This window comes from Crotalus tigris, unplaced genomic scaffold, assembly GCF_016545835.1.
Source record: "Crotalus tigris isolate CLP2741 ecotype Arizona unplaced genomic scaffold, ASM1654583v1 scf7180000020933.47133, whole genome shotgun sequence".
Lineage (NCBI taxonomy): Eukaryota > Metazoa > Chordata > Lepidosauria > Squamata > Viperidae > Crotalus > Crotalus tigris.
The window spans coordinates 25846-47133 of record NW_024098266.1 but is presented as its reverse complement, the minus strand read 5'-3'; the positions used below and the strand labels follow the sequence as shown (position 1 = coordinate 47133).

At 40.2% G+C, this 21288-nt stretch overlaps 1 protein-coding gene and 1 non-coding gene across 2 annotated transcripts in view; both read left to right on the top strand.

The window, feature by feature from the left end:
* Positions 1-3009: 3009 nt before the first annotated feature.
* Positions 3010-3091, top strand: TRNAS-AGA. The gene has a single exon. It is a non-coding gene; the product is annotated as a tRNA-Ser (tRNA).
* A 52-nt stretch (positions 3092-3143) lies between these two features.
* Positions 3144-21288, top strand: part of LOC120319708 (HCLS1-binding protein 3-like) — a 36521-nt gene continuing 18376 nt past the window's right edge. The window contains exons 1-4 of the mRNA XM_039368819.1: positions 3144-3371; positions 6205-6370; positions 15695-15902; positions 16356-16560. Coding sequence (XP_039224753.1) covers positions 3331-3371; positions 6205-6370; positions 15695-15902; positions 16356-16560 — 620 coding nt within the window. The 5' untranslated portion in view covers positions 3144-3330. The remainder of the gene's footprint in view (positions 3372-6204; positions 6371-15694; positions 15903-16355; positions 16561-21288) is intronic.

The window sequence follows — 21288 nt, the reverse complement described above, 5'->3', positions numbered from 1 at the left end:
TTCTTTCTTTCTTTCTTTTTCTTTTTTCCTCCCTCCTTCCCTCCCTTCCTTCCTATCATATCTTCTGTGTACAGAGTTAATTTTGGACTACCCATTAAAGTACTCTATACCCATAGATTCTCTTAATTGTTCTGTAGGACCTACTAATCTGGCACAAAAGAAGAAATTGGTTATGATGAAGTGGGAGATATAACAACTAAGTAGAATTTTCTTTTAAAATAAAAAAATGTAGGTGAACAATATGGGTGGGGGGAATTCAAAATGTTAAAGAGTACCCTTGGTGCCATTGAAACAATAGAGGCCAATTATTAATTTTCAAGATTTCATTATCAGACAAAATTGGTGCAGTCCAGAACAGGGGGAAGAGTTTTTGTTGATGCTTCATTTGTTGCCTTTCATAATTATATTTTGTTAGATGGAGTGAATGAGAACGTTGGTTCAGGCCAGGAGTACAGTTTGATTGGGCCCTCAATTTATGGCACAGGTGGTTGATTAAGTAACAACAGCTCCCCCCTCCCCCCTCCTCACCTGTAATTGGATTTTAATGAAACAACAGTTTTGGATTCACTGTATATTAGGGGTATCAGATCTCAGTTACAAAAATCCAGATGCTCACTAAATGGCAACAGTGAATTAGACTTTTGTGTTACCTCTTATATGCTGTGGATAAGGAAATTCGTGTTAAATTCAGATTTGAATACCTGTCATGCATACGATCATTGTTTTAAAAAAGAATGTCTTCCTACTGTTTCACAGCTATGCTCTCACAAAGTGGTGTACAAGCAAGAAGGCATAACAACCTTCATTGACACACAAGCTAATTATAAAATCAACTGAGGGCAGTTTTACAAAGAAAGGCATTTATTAGTTGATTAAGGCATGCGTAAAAGAGGCTTGGCACAATTCACAGGACCCATTTTCGGTGCATACAAGTCAATCTTAAGAGTCACCATGTGGGAAGGATTATGCTTAAGAACAACAATAATGATTGTCTTCAAATAAGACAATATGTCATGAAGGTGAAATCAGATATCAGTAAGATGACACATTCGTTTTTTAAAAGTGAGGCCTAATCTTGCATCTATTGAAATTTAATAATCAAGAAGATGTTAATACAATATATTTAACAGAAGGTTTAAAGTCAAACTATTAATTTCACTATATCACTGATTATCACTGTGAGAAAATGTCTTTCCCAAAGTGTTAAGGTTTTGCCAACAATGTTGATATGAATTTTCTCTTTTCAGAGAGTAATTGTGCTCTTCCTTAAGAGATTGTCCTTGGACCCATTAATTTTAGACAGTTATTTTCCTGTCTTCATCTTTCCTTTTTCAGGGAACATTGTTGCAAATGTGGTCCGTCAGGTCCTCCTTCACTTGTAGCTCTTGCTTGATATGCAGATGGCCAAGAAATCCTTTGCCCAGTTTTGCCTTTTCCTATATTGTAAGACCCTTCAGACAATCACTCACATCCTAGGCAATTCATGGCTTAATTGCCATAACACACTATACATGGGAGTGCCCTTGAAGATAGCCTCTCCTGAAAGGTATCTGCTTATCCCATTATGATAGATATTGCATTACGATAGATAGATATCACATTATGATAGATAGCTCCAGGTCCCTTCTGTAAAATCTTGCCATCTAGTGGGATTTCGGAAATGTGCCTTTTCAATGGCTCCCTTACCTAATGGAATATCCTCCCCCTGGTGATGCATCAGACCCTAATCTTCTAGCCTTCCAATACCCCAGGCACTGGGATAGACTGATGCAGTGTTTCTCAACCTTGACCATTTTAAGGCATGTGGACTTCAACTCCCAGAATTCTATAGCCAGCATTGCTGGCTGTGGAATTCTGGGAGTTGAAGTCCACATGCCTTAAAATGGTCAAGGTTGAGAAACACTGGACTGATGGAAGCTGTGGGATGGCTTTTGGAGCATTCTGGGAGGACAATTGAGACACTGGGTTTTTAATTTATGGTTTTCATAGTATTATTGTGGTTGTGAGCTGCCTAGACTTGTGGTTTAAGATGGGCAGCTATACAAATCTGGTAAATAAATAAACTTGTAAGGTTCAGAATGCAGTAGCATGGGAAGTGATGATCATGGTTGGGCTATATCACACATCTGCTTTGAGAGCTGCCCTGGCTACCAGTTTGTTTTTAGATGCAGTTCAAGATGCCCTACATGGAAGAGGACCTGGTTACTTAGGGGACTGCCTACGTCCCATGATATCAGCTTGGCTAGTTCAATCTGTCAGAGCTCGCATCCTCCGGGTGCCTCCAAGCAGTTCCACCTATTGGGATCCTGGAAATATACCTTCTCTGTTGCAGTGCCAGGTTTTGGGCTAGGATGTTGGAACTTCTCTCTCCTTCTCCCTCTCCCTCACCCAGGAAAGTTAATTTTCAAAGGAGGGGACTACCAGGAGTGTTGAAGAAAGTTCGGCCCAATTTCTACCTGCTTGATTTTATGTACTCTAGTGTGAAGAGAAAGTTTGTCAAAAGTGAATGGAATTCTCCGACGAAGTGGTCATATCAAGAGGACTGGCTCAAGAAACTGCAGACAGATTTTCCCTCAGGAATGGCAACAGGTGGCCATAGAGGTTATAGGAGAAAAGTTCTGATACTATTTTTCAATAAAGGGAAATAACCCTAATTTTACAAGTCAGTTACTAGGCATTAGTGATTAATTTTTAGAGGAATACATATATTTTCATATATTTTGATCTTGTTGTTCAAAGTAATCCTCTATCTTTGCAAGTAATGCTATACAAAGCTCAGAAATGCAGAATGAATTAAAGGTTTGAAATAAGAAAAAGAAGGACAGCTAAATCTAGACACCAACTGCATTCTCTATACTTCTCCAGATTTTGTTAGCTTTGCAAGCCATCCTGGTTTACGCCACAGCCACACAAATTTCATTTATTACCTTTTCTATATATTCCCTTGTCCTTGCCTCATGTGAAGGAGGAATTTAAAAATGTTGGCTTAGAAAACTTCTACCACTAGGAGTAGTCGTGGCCGAGTGGTTAAGGCGATGGACTAGAAATCCATTGGGGTCTCCCCGCGCAGGTTCGAATCCTGCCGACTACGGGCGTTCCCTTTTAATCCTGGCCAACTTTTAATTGGTTGGCCAAAACCCAGCAGGCAGAAAACAGGGCACGGAGTCAGAAACCGAGATGCTGCAGCCAACAGTTTAGAAGAAAGACGGAAGGGATTGTGTGTCATTTCTTCCGGGATCTCCTTCCCAGGCTTACACCAGAAGCAGCTGAGAGGCAGAGCTGGGAAATCGTGCACGTAGCACACGAGAAGCTACGGAGGGCAGGATTACCATGCAACCGGGCCCGGCGCCTACCGTGTTCGTCACCACGAGGTAAAGAAGACGGAGGGAGGGGGAGCGTTCTTAAGGCGCACCCGGTTGTATCAACTTCCCCGCTCCCGACGCTTTTCAGCAGGGTTCGCTCCGGGGCGTTGGGTTGGGTGGGGAAGGGAGGGAAAGAGACCGAGACAGGCAACTTGGAAAGCGCTCCCCGACCAACTCAGGACCTCCTTTGCCCATCAAATGAATGCCCCCGGCCTGGTACCGCCCCTGGGAACAGCTGACTGAAGCCAAGAGAGGCCGGCTCGGCGGAGCCGAGAAGGACCAACCAACCTATCCTTCCTCTCCATCGTCCCTATTTTTCTGACCCAGGAAAAATCTCCTGGCCCGCCCCTCATTGCATTCCTTTCTACCGCGGTGGGGCGCCTCCCTTTGCTTTAGAGTTACTTTTCGCCGCTAGGAGGAGCTGTTACTGCGTCTCTCTCTTCGCCTCCCCCCTCCCTTTCCTTTTCCCACAGATTCCTTGCCTCATTTCCCTAAGGCTGGCTTTATTAAACCCGCTGAGAGGTGTTTTTCTACCTATAATGCCGTTTCCCCCATCCCTTTGCCTTTTTGTCTTGGGGGGAAAAAAAACAAGAAAGACAAAACCTTTGGGCAGTACAGGTAATCCTCGACTTACAACAGTTCATTTAGTGACTGCTTGAAGTTACAATGGCACTGAAAAGAGTGACTTGTGGCTGTTTTTCACACTTGCGACCGTTGCAGCATCCCCATGGTCACATGATCAAAATTCAGATGCTTGGCAACTGGTTTATATTTATGACTGATGCGGTGTCCAGGGGTCATGTGATCAGCCTTTGTGATCTTCTGACAAGCAAAGCCAGTGGAGAAGCCAGATTCACTTAACAACTGTGTTACAAACTTAACAGTTGCAATGATTCACTTAATAACAGTGGCAAGAAAAGTCACAAAACTCACTTAACCAATGTTTTACTTAACAACATAAATTTTGGGCTCAATGGTGATGGTAAGTTGAGGACTACCTGTGCATGCTTTCTTTCTGAAAAGTCTTAAACTGTTGTCCGCTCAGGCGAAATTCACTTGGCTGCTCCTAAATGTATTGCCAGGCTCCGAAGGTGTTTGCCCACTAATTTTTGGGCTCTCAGGTTACTGTTAAAAAGTGCAAGGCCAGAAAAAGAAATAAGTTTGCAACTCTAGGTTTTGCTATTTTTATGTTGCCTTTCTTCTTAAAAGTAACTTAAAAATAAGGCTCCCGGTGCTCATTGCATGAAGTCAAAGTTGTGTTGTAACGGTGTTGCTAAAATTCAACTCCTTTTTTTTTCTTTGCCATCTTTCTAGCTGTTTCTTTATTGTGCTTCCCCAAAATCTGTCCTGAAAGTGACTGTGAGGTCCTAGCAAGCTCAAGAGACCATTTCTTTTAAGGAAACAGTTTCTTTGGTTGCTGAACTACAGTTCCCAGCATCCCTCATCATTGCACTGGATGATGGGGATTTAGGCTCTGCAGTATTTATAGAGTCATGATTTCTCCCCTTCCGGGCTGTGAGTTCCTTGATTCCTTCAGTCCAATGACTTCCTTTATTCGCCACTAGTGCAGACTTTCTTTATGTGTTGCAAACTTATACATCATATGTGGAAGCCAGTTTGGTCTACTAGAGCCAGTATAGTTTAGTGGTTAAGGCACCAAGCAGGGGACTGTGAGTTCTAGTCCTGCTTTAGGCATGAAAGCCAGCTTGCTGACATTGAGCCAGTCACTCTCTCTCAGCCCAAATCACCTCACAGGGTTGTGATTGTGGGGGAAAATAAGTGGAAGAAGAAAAATAAGGCAGGATATAAACAAACCTCTGTTAAACTAATGGACTGATATTTATGCACTGTATCTGCATTGCTTATAATATTGACAAAAATGAATAGGAAATTTGGTTTAATTCACTAGGATCCCTTCCTCGTGGCTATTTATACTGCACTGCCATCGGTATTTGCTGGGGAGAGTTTCAGTTTGTAGTCTCTCTCTCAGGGAATGGAAAATACAGGTAACTTCTTTACATGTAGTTAGGCTTAAGGTGAAGATGCCCTCAGGACACAGTATAAGGTGACGTAAACAGACAAATTAACTTTGCCAGTTATCTTGGCAACAACACGGACAAAAGTTTGCCACTGCATTTTCTGAGATGTTTTTCTGTTTCTATCCTAGATCTAACCAGGTTGGTATGAAAGGGTCTTAGTTGTGAAATACATACAATGACATACTAAAACATGCAGGTGTGGAAAACAGAACTTCACAGTCCAAATGGCATCATGCAGGAGATGTTCTGTATCACAAGATAGGTGTATGTGGAGGGTTGCAGGTTCTTGAAGGTAAACACATAGTTTGTGCTTAAGAAGTGATTTAAGAAAGTAACATTAGTTACTGATTCCCAGTTTATTTAATGAATGTTCAGAAGGAAGTATCTTTTTTTAAAAAAAAATAGATCAGACGCTTTGTATTGGCAGAAAATATTATTTTTTGTATTATTGTGGAGCATCAAAGAGACAAACTTGCCCTAAGTAAAATAGCTTCACATTTTCTTTTTTTTTTCCTCTCTTAAAAAATTCAAATTAGGCAAAGGTGTTTTTTTCAAAAGGCAGCTGGACTTTGTTTTTTCCAGCTGCCTTTTGAAAAAACACCTTTGGGACAACCATGACCTGGATGATTGGGAATATCTGCAGTCAAATTAGGCAACTATCCCAGGTTACTGCAGTAGTTTTTACTTCTAAATAATAATATCTCTCCCCCCCCCCAATCTCAAAACCTATGAGTCAGCAAAAGCCAGTGTCAGCATTAAGAGAACATGGTCCATCTTTGAAATTCATGTTTTTACCTCTGCAGACCTCTTCAGAATGGCCATACAGGAATAGATCTGTCAGTCCCAGAGTATCAAGAAATACGAGGAAAGATGATGTCTGGACATGTGGAATATAATATTTTAGTAGTTACCCAACTGGCTGTGTTCAAAACTGCCAAGCACAAACCCGAAGACAACGTTCAGTTTATGGTAATGAAATCATTTGGAAATGTATTTCATATCTAATTTTATTAAGAGTTCACATCATAACAATGAAAAACCAAACTTATTAATTTCATTCCAGACAACATACTTGAAAAATATATTATGAAAATATCAGACCAAGAATAAAAAAACGCAAATAAAATAAAAAGGGAAAAAATGAAACACAAAATAGAAATGTAGTAAAATCATTTATTTGTTTATTCAAATATATTTATTGGTGATTTTTGAAGCTTCATAGGTAATGGCAGTGCCACCAAAGTCCTTCCACAAGAGGCATGTGCCTGGCCTAGTTCTTAGCAAAAGGGTAACATTGGATCTGGATTATATCAGGCAGTATATGATGACTGGATGCTTTATTGCCTTGAACACTGGGTTCTTGGGGGAATTTTCCTCTGATATCCTTACATACTACACCAGTGGTTCTCAATCTTTTTAATGCCGCGACCCCCAACCGGTCGTAAGTCGAGGAATACCCAACCGGTCGTAAGTCGAGGACTTTCCCTGCCCGGGAGCATCGCGCATGCGTGGTGCTGCCCCCTGCACCGGCCGAAGCGTAGCTGGCAAGCGGCAAGGACGGTGCAGGCCAACCACCTCCACCCCTGGCCCTCTTTTACTTACAGTTTTAGTAGTTGCTCAGCAGGGAGGGGTGGCAACTTCCAGACAGCTCGCCTTCGCTGCAGACAACTTGCAGCACCGTTTGCAGACTGGGACTTTTGGTGGGCTCAGCAGGTCAGAGACAGCCTGGACAATTCCTATTGGCTTTTGAAAGTTAATAGAATTAGACTCTATTCAAGAGAGTCTATTCCATTGGCTTTCAAAAGCCAATAGAATAAAAGGGAGTAGCACAGCTAAGGAAAAGGGGAAAAAAATGGCGGACTGCGTTGTTTGGCAACCCCCGTGAAATGGTCGTTCGACCCCAACTGGGGTCCCGACCCAAAGGTTGAGAACTGCTGTTCTACACGGAAGGATATTGCTTGTTTTAGTAGAGGAATACTCAATCCTGTAAGATTAAATGTGAAATTTTAAATCCCAGTGTAAGAGTTAAAGCTGACTTGGAGTTACTCTTTACATAGTACATGCTGTAACAAGGACAACTAAAAGTCCAAAGTTAACTTTTACTAACTTGGAAGTACTCCAGCTGTTTGGACTTCAGTTCCTCGAATTCCCCAGGCAGTTTGGCCATTGCTAAGAATTCACAGAGCTCAGCCAACCAGAATGAGCAAGAGTGTAGAAAACCATTTGAAGTACTATGGATGGAAACTAATCAAAGAGAGAAGCAACTTAGAACTAAGGAGAAATTTCCTGACAGTTAGAATAATTAATCAGTGGAACAACCTGCCTCCAGAAGTTGTGAATGCTCCAACATTGGAAGTTTTTAAGAAGAGACTGGGCAGCCATTTGTCTGAAATGGTATAGGGCAGAGTCTCCAACCTTTTGGGTAACAGGGACCGGTTCCGTGGAGAGAGGTTTTTCCGTGGACCAGAAGGGGCGTGGTTTTGCGTGCTACTTGCATCCCATGGATCGGGCTTTGTTTGTGTGGACTGGTTGCTGGCATGCTGCGGCCCGGTACTGGTCCACGGAGGTTGGGGACCCCTGGTATAGGGTTTCCTGTCTGAGCAGGAGGTTGGACTACAAGATCTCCAGGGTCCCTTCCAACTCTGTTCTATTCTATTCTCTGTATTCAGTATTTGTTGATAATTTTCCAACAGTTGCCATAGGTTCCCAGCCGTCTTCTCAAATCATTTATTAATTCCTCTGAAAGTATTCTTTTCTTTGCATTAGGTTGTCAGGGTCGAGAAATCAGTGGCCCATCATAATCTTTTTGAAAAGCAGTCCTGGAAATAAGTGAGACTTTCTGAAGTGAAATCTTGTTGTGGTCTGCACTGAATCCCACTGTATCTGGTAAACTGCTGGTCAGATTAATAATTTAAATTTATAAAATTGCCCAACTGAACTGTTTTATAAATTTAAATTATAAATTTGTACATAGTAAAACAAAACCTGCATAGATTACATTAGTAAAGAAAATAAAAGAGGGCCATAATCTTGAGAAACAATCATACTACAACTTTATTAAACACAATCCTATTTAGATTTGATACACACCTCTGCCTAAGCCACAGCTTGGGGAAAAAAAACAAGGCTTTCAAAGTTCTTTGATGGGTTAATACTGTTGAGTCTTTGATGCTGAAGCCTTCGGGGTTGCGTTTTATGTATTGCTTTTTAGTGTATGCTGTTGTATGCGTTTTGTTGTGTGCTTCCCTAAGCCAATTAATGAGCAATATGAGCTTGGGTTTACTTTAATTGGAGAAATATTTGTTACACTGTTCTAGATAACCAGAACTGAGGAAGGACTTCACAAAGTGCTATTTCAGTAGTAGTGCAAGATCCCAAAATGTAAAGTACAACGCAACACTGCAGAGTAGTGTCATGGCTTCCAGGTTACACAGCTTGAGAAACACCACTCAGACCATAAGCACCTTCTGCCAGGCTATTTCATTCAGCTGTTTTGATAAGAATTTGAAAGACATGGATTTTCTGTAGCAAAATGAAGACAATCAGATTTCCATTCTTTTGATTGGGATAACATGGCCAGTTCCACTAGAGGGCACTCAAACACTGTTGAAACTCTAGTCCTGATGGCAGGATGTTGGTTTGAAATCTGAAGTAATGATTTCATGCTAGACAGAATCCTTGACCTTTCTCTGACAGTTGGGTAACATTTCGCTCTCATTTGAAACGAAAGGGTTTCAAATAAATAAACTTAAGTTTATTCTATAACAGAGGGTAAAAGGGGGTTTTATAATGTTGTAGAATAAGTTTTAATTTGGCAAACAAGCTACAGTTCAATGTTTGAAACAGACTGGACATTTGTTCTTTTTTCTCTGATGAGATGAATGCTGTTCTAAGCTATTGGAGACAATATGGCTCAATATAATGTTTAAAATACTGCTCTGTCTTGGCTTTCAGTCTTGTTTAGTTGCCTTTTAGCTACAAAATGGCTGTTCTCCTTCAGTTAGCTTGTAAATTATCAACGGACAATGGAGCCTTATAAAAAGTGTATGCTCTTTATTCAGAGTATTCTTTATGAACATTGCTGGAGTTAATGGTTGTAACAGATCACAACTCCAGAAAGAGGCAGTACAATCAAACAATGTCTTAGCTTAAGGAGACCTTCTTAAACAGCTTCTCTCAACGGGGTTCTGTAGAACCCTAGGATTTCACAGATCATGATTTTTTTTTTTTTTAAAAAAAAAGCATTGTCCTTTTTACTTCGTGTGCCACAGAGAGCTAAAATTTGCAGTGGTGGGAATTTTTACTCACCGTGACTCTGCTTACTTATCCTGTAAATGTTCTGTGAGCTGTAGATATCATGATTTTTATGTATTGTAGGGGGCTCCCTGAGACTTGAAAATTATTTCAAGAGCTCCTCCAGGAGAAAAAAAATTGAGAAAGACTGGGCTAGCTAGGGCCTCTGGTCCAATTCCTTGTTCGGTGTAGGAATCCATAAAACCATCTCAAGGAAATACCATCCAGCTCTCTTCCAGTGCTCACCACTGCTTTTGAAAGGCAGTTCTACTGCTTAACACTTCTTACTATCAGGAAATTCCTCAGTATTCAGCCTGAATCTTCCTGTTTGAAAAGATTTTAAACCATTGGTCTTTATCCTGCTTACTTTCAGCAGAGAACAGGTTGCCCCCCCACCCCCCTTTATGAATATGATATGTGTAGACTGCTGTCATATCTCCTTCTAATCTTCCCTTTTGCGATCTAAATGTGCTTGATATAATTGTTCCTTTATAGAGGATGGCTTCCAGAACCCTTATCCTAGTTGTTCTTCTCTGAACCCATCCCATTTCTCTTTTAAAGTACAGTTCCCCCAAACTAAGTACAAGACTCCAAGACAGGCCTTTCTAACAGTACGATAAAACTACTACCTCCTGTAATGGATGTAGTGTGCCCATGTTTCTGTGCACTCACCTTTTCAGCTCTTGTATTATATATGCTTACCCATGTTCGCCTGGTGATATTTCTTACATACACTACTTACCAAACCATACCTCTATAGTTCTGAACCTATGCATTTGATTTATCCTACCCAAATGCTGGACTTTATATTTATCACACTTGAACATAATCTTGATGGAACAGATTCAGGGCTTAATCTGTCAAAACAGCTTTGTAATGTACAGTAATTTAAGGCAAAACTCTTGAGGTTTGCTGCAACCAGTGAAAGTGATAAATATCTCTTCCATTCCATTCTGTAAATTATTTATGAAGCCACATTTTAGTCATGGAGGCAAAAATGGCCCTTTGGGCAGTAGTTTTTTTTTCTCTCCTTAATCTGCAACATGTGCAAGTAGGAATATACCACCCTATCCTTTCCTTCTTTTCCTTCTGCTTCTCCCTTGCCAAGGCAACTGAGGATAGGAATGGAGGAAGTTTGTCTTAGCTTTTATGAATTCTGAAAAATCTGACTGACCACTCACTGTCAGAAGCAAAATATTTATTTATGATAGTCTTTTGTATCATTCATTTTTTTTTCTTCCTTTTACTCTTGACTGTGGCTCTTAACGTGTCATATTAGATGGAATTAGTGTTGTCTTGCAAGACTCTTTGCCGAGTATATTCCCCACTTAAAAATCTATGCAGAGCCTGTAATCAGTAGTATTTTATTCTCCTTCCTGGGCCCAAAAGATGCTTAATGGGGGAATCACCCATCTTTTGTTGCAAGGGTAGGTAGCCTCCTCCCCTTTATTGCAGCTCACAGAGACCCCATGATTCTGCCAGCAAGGTTCCATGGGAAGGCGGGTGAATATATTTTAATTAAATCTGTAATGTTTTAAATAGTAATAAATCTGTTTTGCCCCTGATGTCATTTTTTTAAAAAAATAAGCAAATTCTCCAATTTAAAAAAAAAGCGGGAGACTGAAAATATTAGTCCATCTGATGATACCAGATTAATTCTGTCTGGCATGTGCCATGGGACTTAGCACTTGAAAAAAATAAGTTTTTGGATATTTCAAGTAGTTTTGGGACATATTTTGATTTCTCCCTCATACTAAAAAAATCTAGAAATTTAGAACTGATTTTCAACTAACCAGCTTGATTTTCATGCTTGGTTTTAAATCTGTTGCTCAAGCTAACAATACAGCTTGTGTTGTTGTTGTTAATTGCGAAGTCGTGTCCGACCCATCGCGACCCCATGGACAACATTCCTCCAGGTCTTCCTGTCCTCTACCATCTTCTGGAGTCCATTTAAATTCACACCTACTGCTTCAGTGACTCCATCCAGCCATCTCATTCTCTGTCGTCCCCTTCTTCTATTGCCCTCAATCTTTCCCAGCATTAGGCTCTTCTCCAGTGAATCCTTCCTTCTCATTAGGTGGCCAAAGTACTTGAGTTTCAACTTCAGGATCTGGCCTTCTAAAGAGCAGTCGGGGTTGATCTCTTCTAGGACTGACCGGTTTGAACGCCTTGCAGTCCAAGGGACTCGCAGGAGTCTTCTCCAGCACCATAGTTCAAAGGCCTCAATTCTTTTGCGCTCAGCCTTTCTTATGGTCCAACTTTCACAGCCATACATTGCAACTGGGAAAACCATGGCCTGGACTATATGTACTTTTGTTGGCAGGGTGATGTCTCTGCTTTTTAGAATGCTGTCTAGATTTGCCATAGCTTTCCTCCCCAGGAGCAAGCGTCTTTTAATTTCTTGGCTGCAGTCCCATCTGAGGTGATCTTGGAGCCCAGAAAAATAAAATCTGTCACTACCTCCATTTCTTCCCCATCTATTTGCCAGGAATTGAGAGGGCCGGATGCCATGATTTTGGTTTTCTTAATGTTGAGTTTCAAGCCAACTTTTGCACTCTCCTTCTTCAACCCGCATCAAGAGGCTCTTTAGTTCCTCTTCACTTTCTGCCATTAGAGTGGTATCATCTGCATATCTTAGGTTGTTGATATTTCTCCCGGCAATCTTAATTCCAACTTTTGATTCATCTAGCCCTGCCTTTCTCATGATGTGCTCTGCATATAAGTTAAATAGGCAGGGCGACAGTATACAGCCTTGCCGGACTCCTTTTCCAATTTTGAACCAATCAGTGGTTCCGTGTTCGGTTCTCACTGTTGCTTCTTGACCCGCATATAGGTTTCTCAAGAGACAAATGAGATGGTCTGTACTCCCATCTCTTTAAGAACTTGCCACAATTTGTTGTGATCCACACAATCAAAGGCTTTTGCATAGTCAATGAAGCAGAAGTAGATGTTTTTCTGGAACTCCCTAGCTTTCTCCATGATCCAGCGTATGTTGGCAATTTGATCTCTAGTTCCTCTGCCTCTTCGAAATCCTGCCTGTACTTCTGGTAGTTCTCGATCCACATACTGCTGGAGTCTAGCTTGTAGGATTTTAAGCATAACTTTACTAGCATGTGAAATGAGTGCAATGGTGCGATAGTTTGAACATTCTTTGGCATTGCCTTTCTTTGGAATTGGAATGTAAACTGACCTTTTCCAATCCTGTGGCCACTGTTGAGTTTTCCAAATTTGCTGGCAAATTGAGTGTAGCACTTTTACTGCATCATCTTTTAAGATTTTGAATAGCTCAGCTGGAATACTGTCACCTCCACTAGCTTTGTTGTTGCTCAGATTTTCTAAGGCCCATTTCACTTCACATTCTAGGATGTCTGGTTCGAGGTCAATGACCATCTCATTGTGGTTATCTGGGATGTTAAGCTCATTCTTGTATAGTTCTTCTGTGTAGTTTTGCCATCTCTTCTTAATCTCTTCTGCCTCTGTTAGGTCTCTGCCATTTTGGTCCTTTATCATGCCCATCTTTGCATGAAACGTTCCCTTCATATCTCCAATTTTCTTGAAGAGATCTCTGGTCCTCCCTATTCTGTTGTTTTCTTCTATTTCTTTGCACTGTTCATTTAAGAAGGCATTCTTATCTCTTCTAGCTACTCTCTGGAATTCTGCATTCAATTGGGTGTATCTTTCTCTTTCTCCTTTGCCTTTCGCTTCCCTTCTTTCCTCAGCTATTTGCAAAGCTTCCTCAGACAGCCATTTTGCTTTCTTGCATTTCTTTTTCTTTGGGATGGTTTTAGTTGCTACCTCTTGTACAATGTTGCGAACTTCCATCCAGAGTTCTTCAGGCACTCTGTCTATCAGATCCAGTTCCTTAAATCTATTTGTCACCTCTACTGTATATTCATCAGGAATATGATTTAGTTCATACCTGAGTGGCCTAGTGCTTTTCCCTACTTTTTTCAATTTAAGCCTAAATTTTGCAACGAGAAGCTCATGATCTGAGCCACAGTCAGCTCCTGGTCTTGTTTTTACTGACTGTATAGAGCTTCTCCATCTTTGGCTGCAGAGTACATAGTCAATCTGATTTCTATGTTGACTGTCTGGTGATGTCCATGTGTAGAGCCGTCTCTTGGGTTGTTGGAAAAGAGTGTTTGTTATGACCATCGTATTCTCTTGACAAAATTCTATTAGCCTGTGCCCTGCTTCATTTTGTTCTCCAAGGCCAAACTTGCCTGTTATTCCGGTTATCTTTTGGCTTCCTACCTTAGCATTCCAGTCCCCCATGATGATAAGGACATCATTTTTTGGTGTTAATTCTATAAGGTGCTGTAGGGCTTCATAGAACCGGTCAATTTCATCCTCTTCAGCACCAGTGGTTGGGGCATAGATTTGGACTATTGTGATATTGAATGGTTTGCCTTGGATTCGAATTGAGATCATTCTGTCATTTTGGGGATTGTATCCCAGTATTGCTTTTCCTATTCTTTTATTGACTATGAAGGCTACTCCATTTCTTCTGAGGGATTCTTGCCCACAGTAGTATACCTGATGGTCATCTGAGTTAAATTCACCCATTCCTGTCCATTTTAGTTCGCTGATTCCTAAGATGTCGATGTTCAGTCTTGTCATCTCTTTTTTGACTACGTCTAGCTTGCCTTGATTCATGGATCTTACATTCCAGGTTCCTATGGAGAAAAAATCTTTACAGCATCGGACTTTCCTTTCACCACCAGATATATCCACAGCTGAGCGTCCTTTCGGCTTTGGCCCAGTCGCTTCATTCTTTCTGGCGCTACTAGTACTAGCCCTCTGCTCTTCCCCAGTAGCATATTGGACACCTTCCGACCTGAGGGGCTCATCTTCCAGCGTCATATCTTTTTTCCTTTTAGTACTGTCCATGGGGTTTTCATGGCAAAGATACTGGAGTGGTTTGCCATTTCCTTCTCCAGTGGATCACATTTTGTCAGAACTCTCTGCTATAACCTGTCCGTCTTGGGTGGCCCTGCATGGCATAGCTTATAGCTTCATTGAGTTACGCAAGCCCCTTCGCCACGACAAGGCAGTAATCCATAAAGGGGAACAATACAGCTTAAAACTCCTATATTCTCTAGTATGTTCTTTGTCTCTGGATCCAAAACAACCAATTGCTTGGGCATCTGATCACTGCCCTGATACTTGCCAGAACTCACAGAGGCATAAATATGATTATGTTCTTTCAGAGTATCATCTTACTGTAAGCTGCAAGTGGACTATAATAGTGTCTATTCTTTGGAATTATTATATCCTGATGTCACCAATATTTAGAATAATTTCTCCATCTCATCATTAATATTTGGAAGCATCTATTAGATCTTTTAGATGCCTACCAAAGACCCATTTCTCCCGAGCCTTTCCTCTAGATCAGAGATCCCCAACCTTTTGGGCACCAGGGACCAGTTATGTGGAGAGAGGTTTTTCTGTGGATTAGAGGGGGCATGGTTTCATGTACTGCCTGCATCCTGTAGATGGGGCTTTGCTTGTTTGTGCAGACCGGTTGCTGGCATGCTGTGGCCAGTACCGGTCCATGGACCGGGGGTTGGGGACCCCTGCTCTAGATGATAAAATCATTTCGAGAATATTAATAGTCCAGTATGCTGAAATCACCAAGTTCACGTACTGTAAGAATGGAAATCTACAGGAAGTGGCACAGAGCTACAGTGTTTTTGTCACCCACAGCATCACTCACGATTGGCAATAAATTGGGACTTTTACTTGTGTATATACTTTAAAATACAAACTTTAAAAGAGATCTATTAAACTTCTGGGAGGCTTAACCCATTTATGTAGTTTACGCAAAGTCACTAAAATAAAAACTGAAAATATTGACCCTACTTATTTCTGGTGTAAGGTAGTTGCCCATATATGATTTGTGGAAAATATTGTATTTTTTTTTTCAGAATTGTTAGTCTGATCTGTTACATATTTATGCCTGTCACTTAAAAAATGAATATTTTTCTCCCTACATTACAGGTTTCTAAGAAGTACAGTGATATTGATGAGTTTTATCAAAAGCTTGTCACACGTTATCCACAAACCTCTCTACCCCCCTTGCCAAGAAAAGTGCTTTTTGTTGGAGAATCTGATATTCGAGAACGAAGAGCTGCCTTCAATGAGATTATGGGATTGATTTCTAAAGATGTGGCTCTTGCATCAAGCCCTGAGTTACTGGAATTTCTGGGTAAATTAAAACAAGTTCTTCACACTGAGTGGAATTTTAATAAATGGATCAACTCTTGGAACTTTGCAAAATCAGCAAAATGTTTCCACTTAAAATCTAGGTTAAATTCTCATTGTCACAAATAACTAATGGACGATACTTTTGGTTTGCTTCCCTACAAATATAATACTACAAATACACAGAAATATGTTATCTGGATATAAGAATGTTAGTTTCAAATTGTTTTCTGGGGGATTTGGTAATAGAAATCTATGGTGCAAAAGTACCCTAAGTAAAATATATTTATTGCCACAAATTATTTATATAGTGTAGAAATGTACTGTTTCTCCCATAAAAAGGCCCATTTTCTTCCAGTATAAGAATACTGGTTAGCTGTTGGTGATACTCATCTAGAGAAGTAATAGCTGTCGGTTGTGCACTGCTGCATTAATTTTTCTCTGCCTCTTTTTACAGGAACCAGATCCACTAGTGTCATTGATGTTAAGAGTAAAAATCTTCCCAAGAAGGAAGAAGAGGATGACGAAACCGAAGGATTTGATTTTTTCAAAGAGGAAAAAATACCTGATGTCATTTCTCAGTTAAGTTCATTTAAAAGCCAGGATGCCAAAAAGGAAACAGAAGAGGAAGAGAATGATGTGGATCCACTGGGTGTCCTCAAGTATGCCTTTTCAATTTTGTTTTTCCTATTCCGAATCTATTTGTAGTTGTAGTTGTAAAACTCCAGATGACCAGGAAACCCCAAAGTGTTAGATTTTTTTTTCCTGCTCTTTGCTGTCATCAAAATTCTGAGTTTTTGCAGCCCAAATAGAATTCAGAATTAATTTCTTAAAAAGCATTTTAGAACTCCCAATAGTTGTTCTGAGGATTACTAAAAGAAATGTAAAATAACTGAAATAAAGGGAGGGGGAAGCATGTACTTTGCATACTGACTGGTGATTATGGATCCATACAGCCTTGGATTATGAACTTTGTACTCATAAATTAAGAGATTGCCAGTAAAAGAGTTGGAGCAAATTGATTATTTCACCTCTTTTGTAAGCCAACACAATCAAGGTTGTGGACAAATGAAATAAAAATGCAGAATAAAAGAAAGACATACAAATAATAGAAATCATCTAAATGGCCAGTAGAAACCTTCAATCTTTTGCAAAAGCATGGTGGAGTGGTATTGTTTTAACAGCTGTACAAATTATCAAGGGGAAAGGGATTGCTTGAACTTCCAGGGGCAAGAAGTCAGATGTTTGATATATGAAACAAGACAATTTTCCATATTTTATGGCAGCATCACTGCCCGTCAAATATTTATGTATTTACACTCACAAGCACCCTTCCAGTCTATAGTAAATCAAAAAGGCAATCCTAATATAGAAATATAACAACAATAATAATTTTTTTTAAACTGTCAAACTCTACCACTCATTTCTGTAACTACAACAATAAAAGACATATTGATGACAGGTCTTAAATAAATGCCCTTCTCAGCCACTCAGTTTTTAAAGCTTCTTAAAAGCTTGGTAGTGATAAAGCTTTCTGGATTTTTAGTGGGAGGTGGTTCATTGATTAAAACAACAGACATTTCTCCTGGATTTCACACCTCATGTGGGGGAGGAACTTTAAGCATCCTTAGGTTACTAGATCAGTAAGAACTACTTGAAGTCAGTGGCTGGGTAGGTACCCAAATGTTAAGCCTTGCAGGGCTTCAAAAGTTAAAGCCATTCTTAAACTGGAACTTTGAACTACTGTATACCTGGAAGTACTCTGGCAAAGTATTGGTATTAATATGTGAGCATTAGATCTTATTCAAAATGCAAGCTGATACAGCTTGCAGAATACAGAATAACAGAGCTGGAAGGGACCTTGGAGATCATCTAGTCCCAGGGTAGGCAACCTTGGCTCTTTTATGACTCGTGGACTTCAACTCCCAGAATTCCTGAGCCAGCATGCTGGCTCAGGAATTCTGGGAGTTGAAGTCCACGAGTCATAAAAGAGCCAAGGTTGCCTACCCCTGGTCTAGTCCAATCCCCTGTCCAAACAGAAGACGCTATCATTCGGAACAAATTGGTGTTCAGTCTCTTCTTAAAAACCTCCAATGATGGAGCTTGCACAACCTCTGGAAGAAGACTTCTTCCAGACCCCAGATTTAGAATTTAAATAATTAGTCCAAATAAACTTTCTGATCTAAAAGGTATAGAAAAAAACATTATTCTGGGATCACCTGCAGCAAAGAAGTAGCAGTCTTTTTCAGAATTTCATTTTAAGGCCATATTTTTTAGAGAGACGTGGGACTCTCTCTTGACTGTATAGACGTGTTCTATTGTATTTTTATTGTAGTGTATTTTTAATGTAACTCAGCCGGAAGTCCCTAGTAGTTTCTATCCTCCCATTTTTAAATGTTGCTTTCTATTTTTCTTTACAAATCTCTTATTTCTTTGTTGGATTTTTTTATTTCTTGCTTTTCACCTTTTTTGCTTTTGAAAATGTCTCAGTTAAACGAACATTCTTTTTAATTTTTCAAATAATACTGAAGCTTTTAGCAAGTGCAGTGGTGCTGCTTTCATCATTCTGTTGAAAATCCTGTGGCTGCCGATGAACAGGCTTAAGTGAGACAGAGAGGCTTTGGCGGGGGGGGGGGGGGGCAGGAAGCCCTTAGAATGCCTCTTTGTAGTTTGAAAGCCACGATTCATTTTAAGGGAAGCAATTAATTGCATTAGTATTGATCAATTCTGTTTTGAACAAGTGCCTCGCTTTTAGCCTTTGGTCATCATGCTGCCCTAAGCAATCTTGGTTTTTGAAGTAATTTCTAAGCCATTTTAAATGGTGGAAGGAAATGGGAGAACAGGCTTTTTGTGATAAATTTATTCAGTAACTAATATCCCGGATGATACCCTAAATAACAAAAATAAAAGATTGTCTTGATGTATAAATTGTAGTCTGCATCTCTTTAGCTCAGATGTGCTTGTGTTTTTCAAGTAGGTTGCTGCAGGATCTTTTTATTTTTGACAACCAAGTTACAAGCCAAGTTCTGAAGGTGGGCTGGCCATTATCTAGGGCCAAGTGACATCAGCCCTGGCCATTCTTCCAATCCCAGCCATTTGTCAAAACCACCACTGTTGGTTAGCAGCTTTTATCAATTATGATTTTCGCTTGACCGTGGCTTCCCTCTTTCTTTCTAAGCATGTGTTTTTATCTGGCATTTATACAGTAAAAATCCTAATAAAATTATAATAGAACCCTTAGTTTGATCAAGATACACAAAGTAAGTTTATAAACAGTTTCTCTACAAAGTATTTTATCTCCGAAAATAAGATATTATAGAAACTGTCTATAAATAGATATCTCCAAAAATAGGAGACATCAGGATTTATGAAGTTTTTCTGAAAAGGAAAGATATATGCCTTTTATGAAATGTGGTTGTTTGTTAAATTTCTTTGCCACCCAACTCCAACAGTTCTGGCAGCTTACAAGTAAAAACTTATAAAAAACAAAGAATAAAGAATAAATGATAGCAAAGATGATAAAAACTGGGCAGGAAGGAGGGAAGGGAGGGAGGGAGGAAGAAAAGAAGAAGGGATGGGGAAAGGGAAGGAAAAAGAAAAGGACAGGAAAAGAAACAGAAACTAAATACAAGAGGGTTTCATTCACTCTCCCTAAAGGCCTGGGAGAGGAGCCAAGTCTTCACGTCCTTTTGAAACACCAGCAGGCTGGCAGCTTTCTGGATCTCAGAGGGAACCTGATTACGGAGGGAAGGCACTGCTGCAGACAAGGCACACTTCCACTGTTGTGTCCTGAGCCTGCAAATGTAGGCCCGGGATGTTGCAATGGTCCCAGGCAGCTTCTGCAATGCCTGGGACCAGACTGAGTGGCGCTGGCTTTGCGCGCATGCGCAAGGTACAAAAAGTGCCTGTTTTGTTGCCATTGTGTCCGGGGATCTGGGCATATAAAAGGAGGCCTGCGTGCCTTTGCTCGTTGTTGGAGTTTTGGAAACTTCGTTTATTTGAAAACGAAATAAAGAGTTGTTCCTTGCAAGATGTGTCTTCATCATTCGCCATTACTGAGAGGACTTAACATCCATGATTCTGGAAGGAAATATGTCAGCCTTGACAGATCAAATTGGCTGGGGCTGGGCAAATACTATGGGCTGTGATTTCTCTGTATTCCCCGGTGAGACATAAATGTGTTACCAGGTAAATGGAAGTTTGTGTCATAGTGAACTCTTGTGTATATGGGCTGAGTCACACTGATTCTTTGGACAGTAGAAAAGTGGCTGGCTATTATCTTTTTTGGGGGAAGATTTTGCTATTTTCCAATCTAATCTACAGCCCTGAGATTTTATCATAGTTTCCCATCCAAGAATCACCCAGATTTGCTTAGATTTTCTCACAAGGTAATGAAAATGTTGAAAGATATGTATTTAAATCCACTTGAGTGCTGATGAGGCCTTGGTCTAATTTACACAACCCAGTGAGAGCCCAGCAAATACAGAAATACTTCTTCAGGCTTTTTTTTTTTTTTTTGCTCCTTACAGTACATTTTGCCATTTACTGTAAATGACAGTTTTCGTAAGCTGATAGGCAGAATGTATCTTGATAATGGAACAGTGGAAAATATCTACATGCCAATTCACAATAACCCAATAATTTTTCCCTCTGTGTTGGGGAAAAAAACCCTCCCCCAGGTACCAGGTAAAAGCAATTATCACAGAGTTATGGTGATTTTACAAAAATTGCCCTGAATATAGATGATCGTTGTGATTTAAAAAAAACCCATTAGAGTGCGCGTGCAGGGTTTGTTCCTGCAGTGCCAAATAGTACTTTAGCCCCAATTAACTTTCATTATTTCTTGTTTTGGTCTCAATGCAAGACTGTTCCTACAGTGGCAAACACTTTTTCAACCCCAGTTACTGTTGTATTATTTTGCTGGATTTACTCCTTTAGAGTTTAAGAGCAGAATGTATGCAGGGTGGGGAAATAGAAGTAACACATGAATAAAACCAAGTTTATATGCCTCGGTACATATATTTATCAAATTTATATAGTTGTCTATCTCATCAAAAGTGACTCTGAGCAGCACACAGCCATCTACATTAAGAAATAAATAGTAGAAAACAAATATACAAACCCTTGGGTGAAATGAGAGGTATGCAAGGTCCCTCTAACCATATAATAATAATAATAATAGTAGTAAAGTTGGAAGGGACCTTGGAGGTCATCTAGTCCAACCCCCTGCTCGGGCAGGAAACCCTACACCATTTCGGACAAGTGGCTGTCCAGTCTCTTCTTAAAAACTTCCAGTGTTGGAGCATTTACTGCTTTTGGAGGCAAGCTGTTCCACTGATTAATTGTTCTCACTGTCAGGAAGTTTCTCCTTAGTTCTAGGTTGCTTCTCT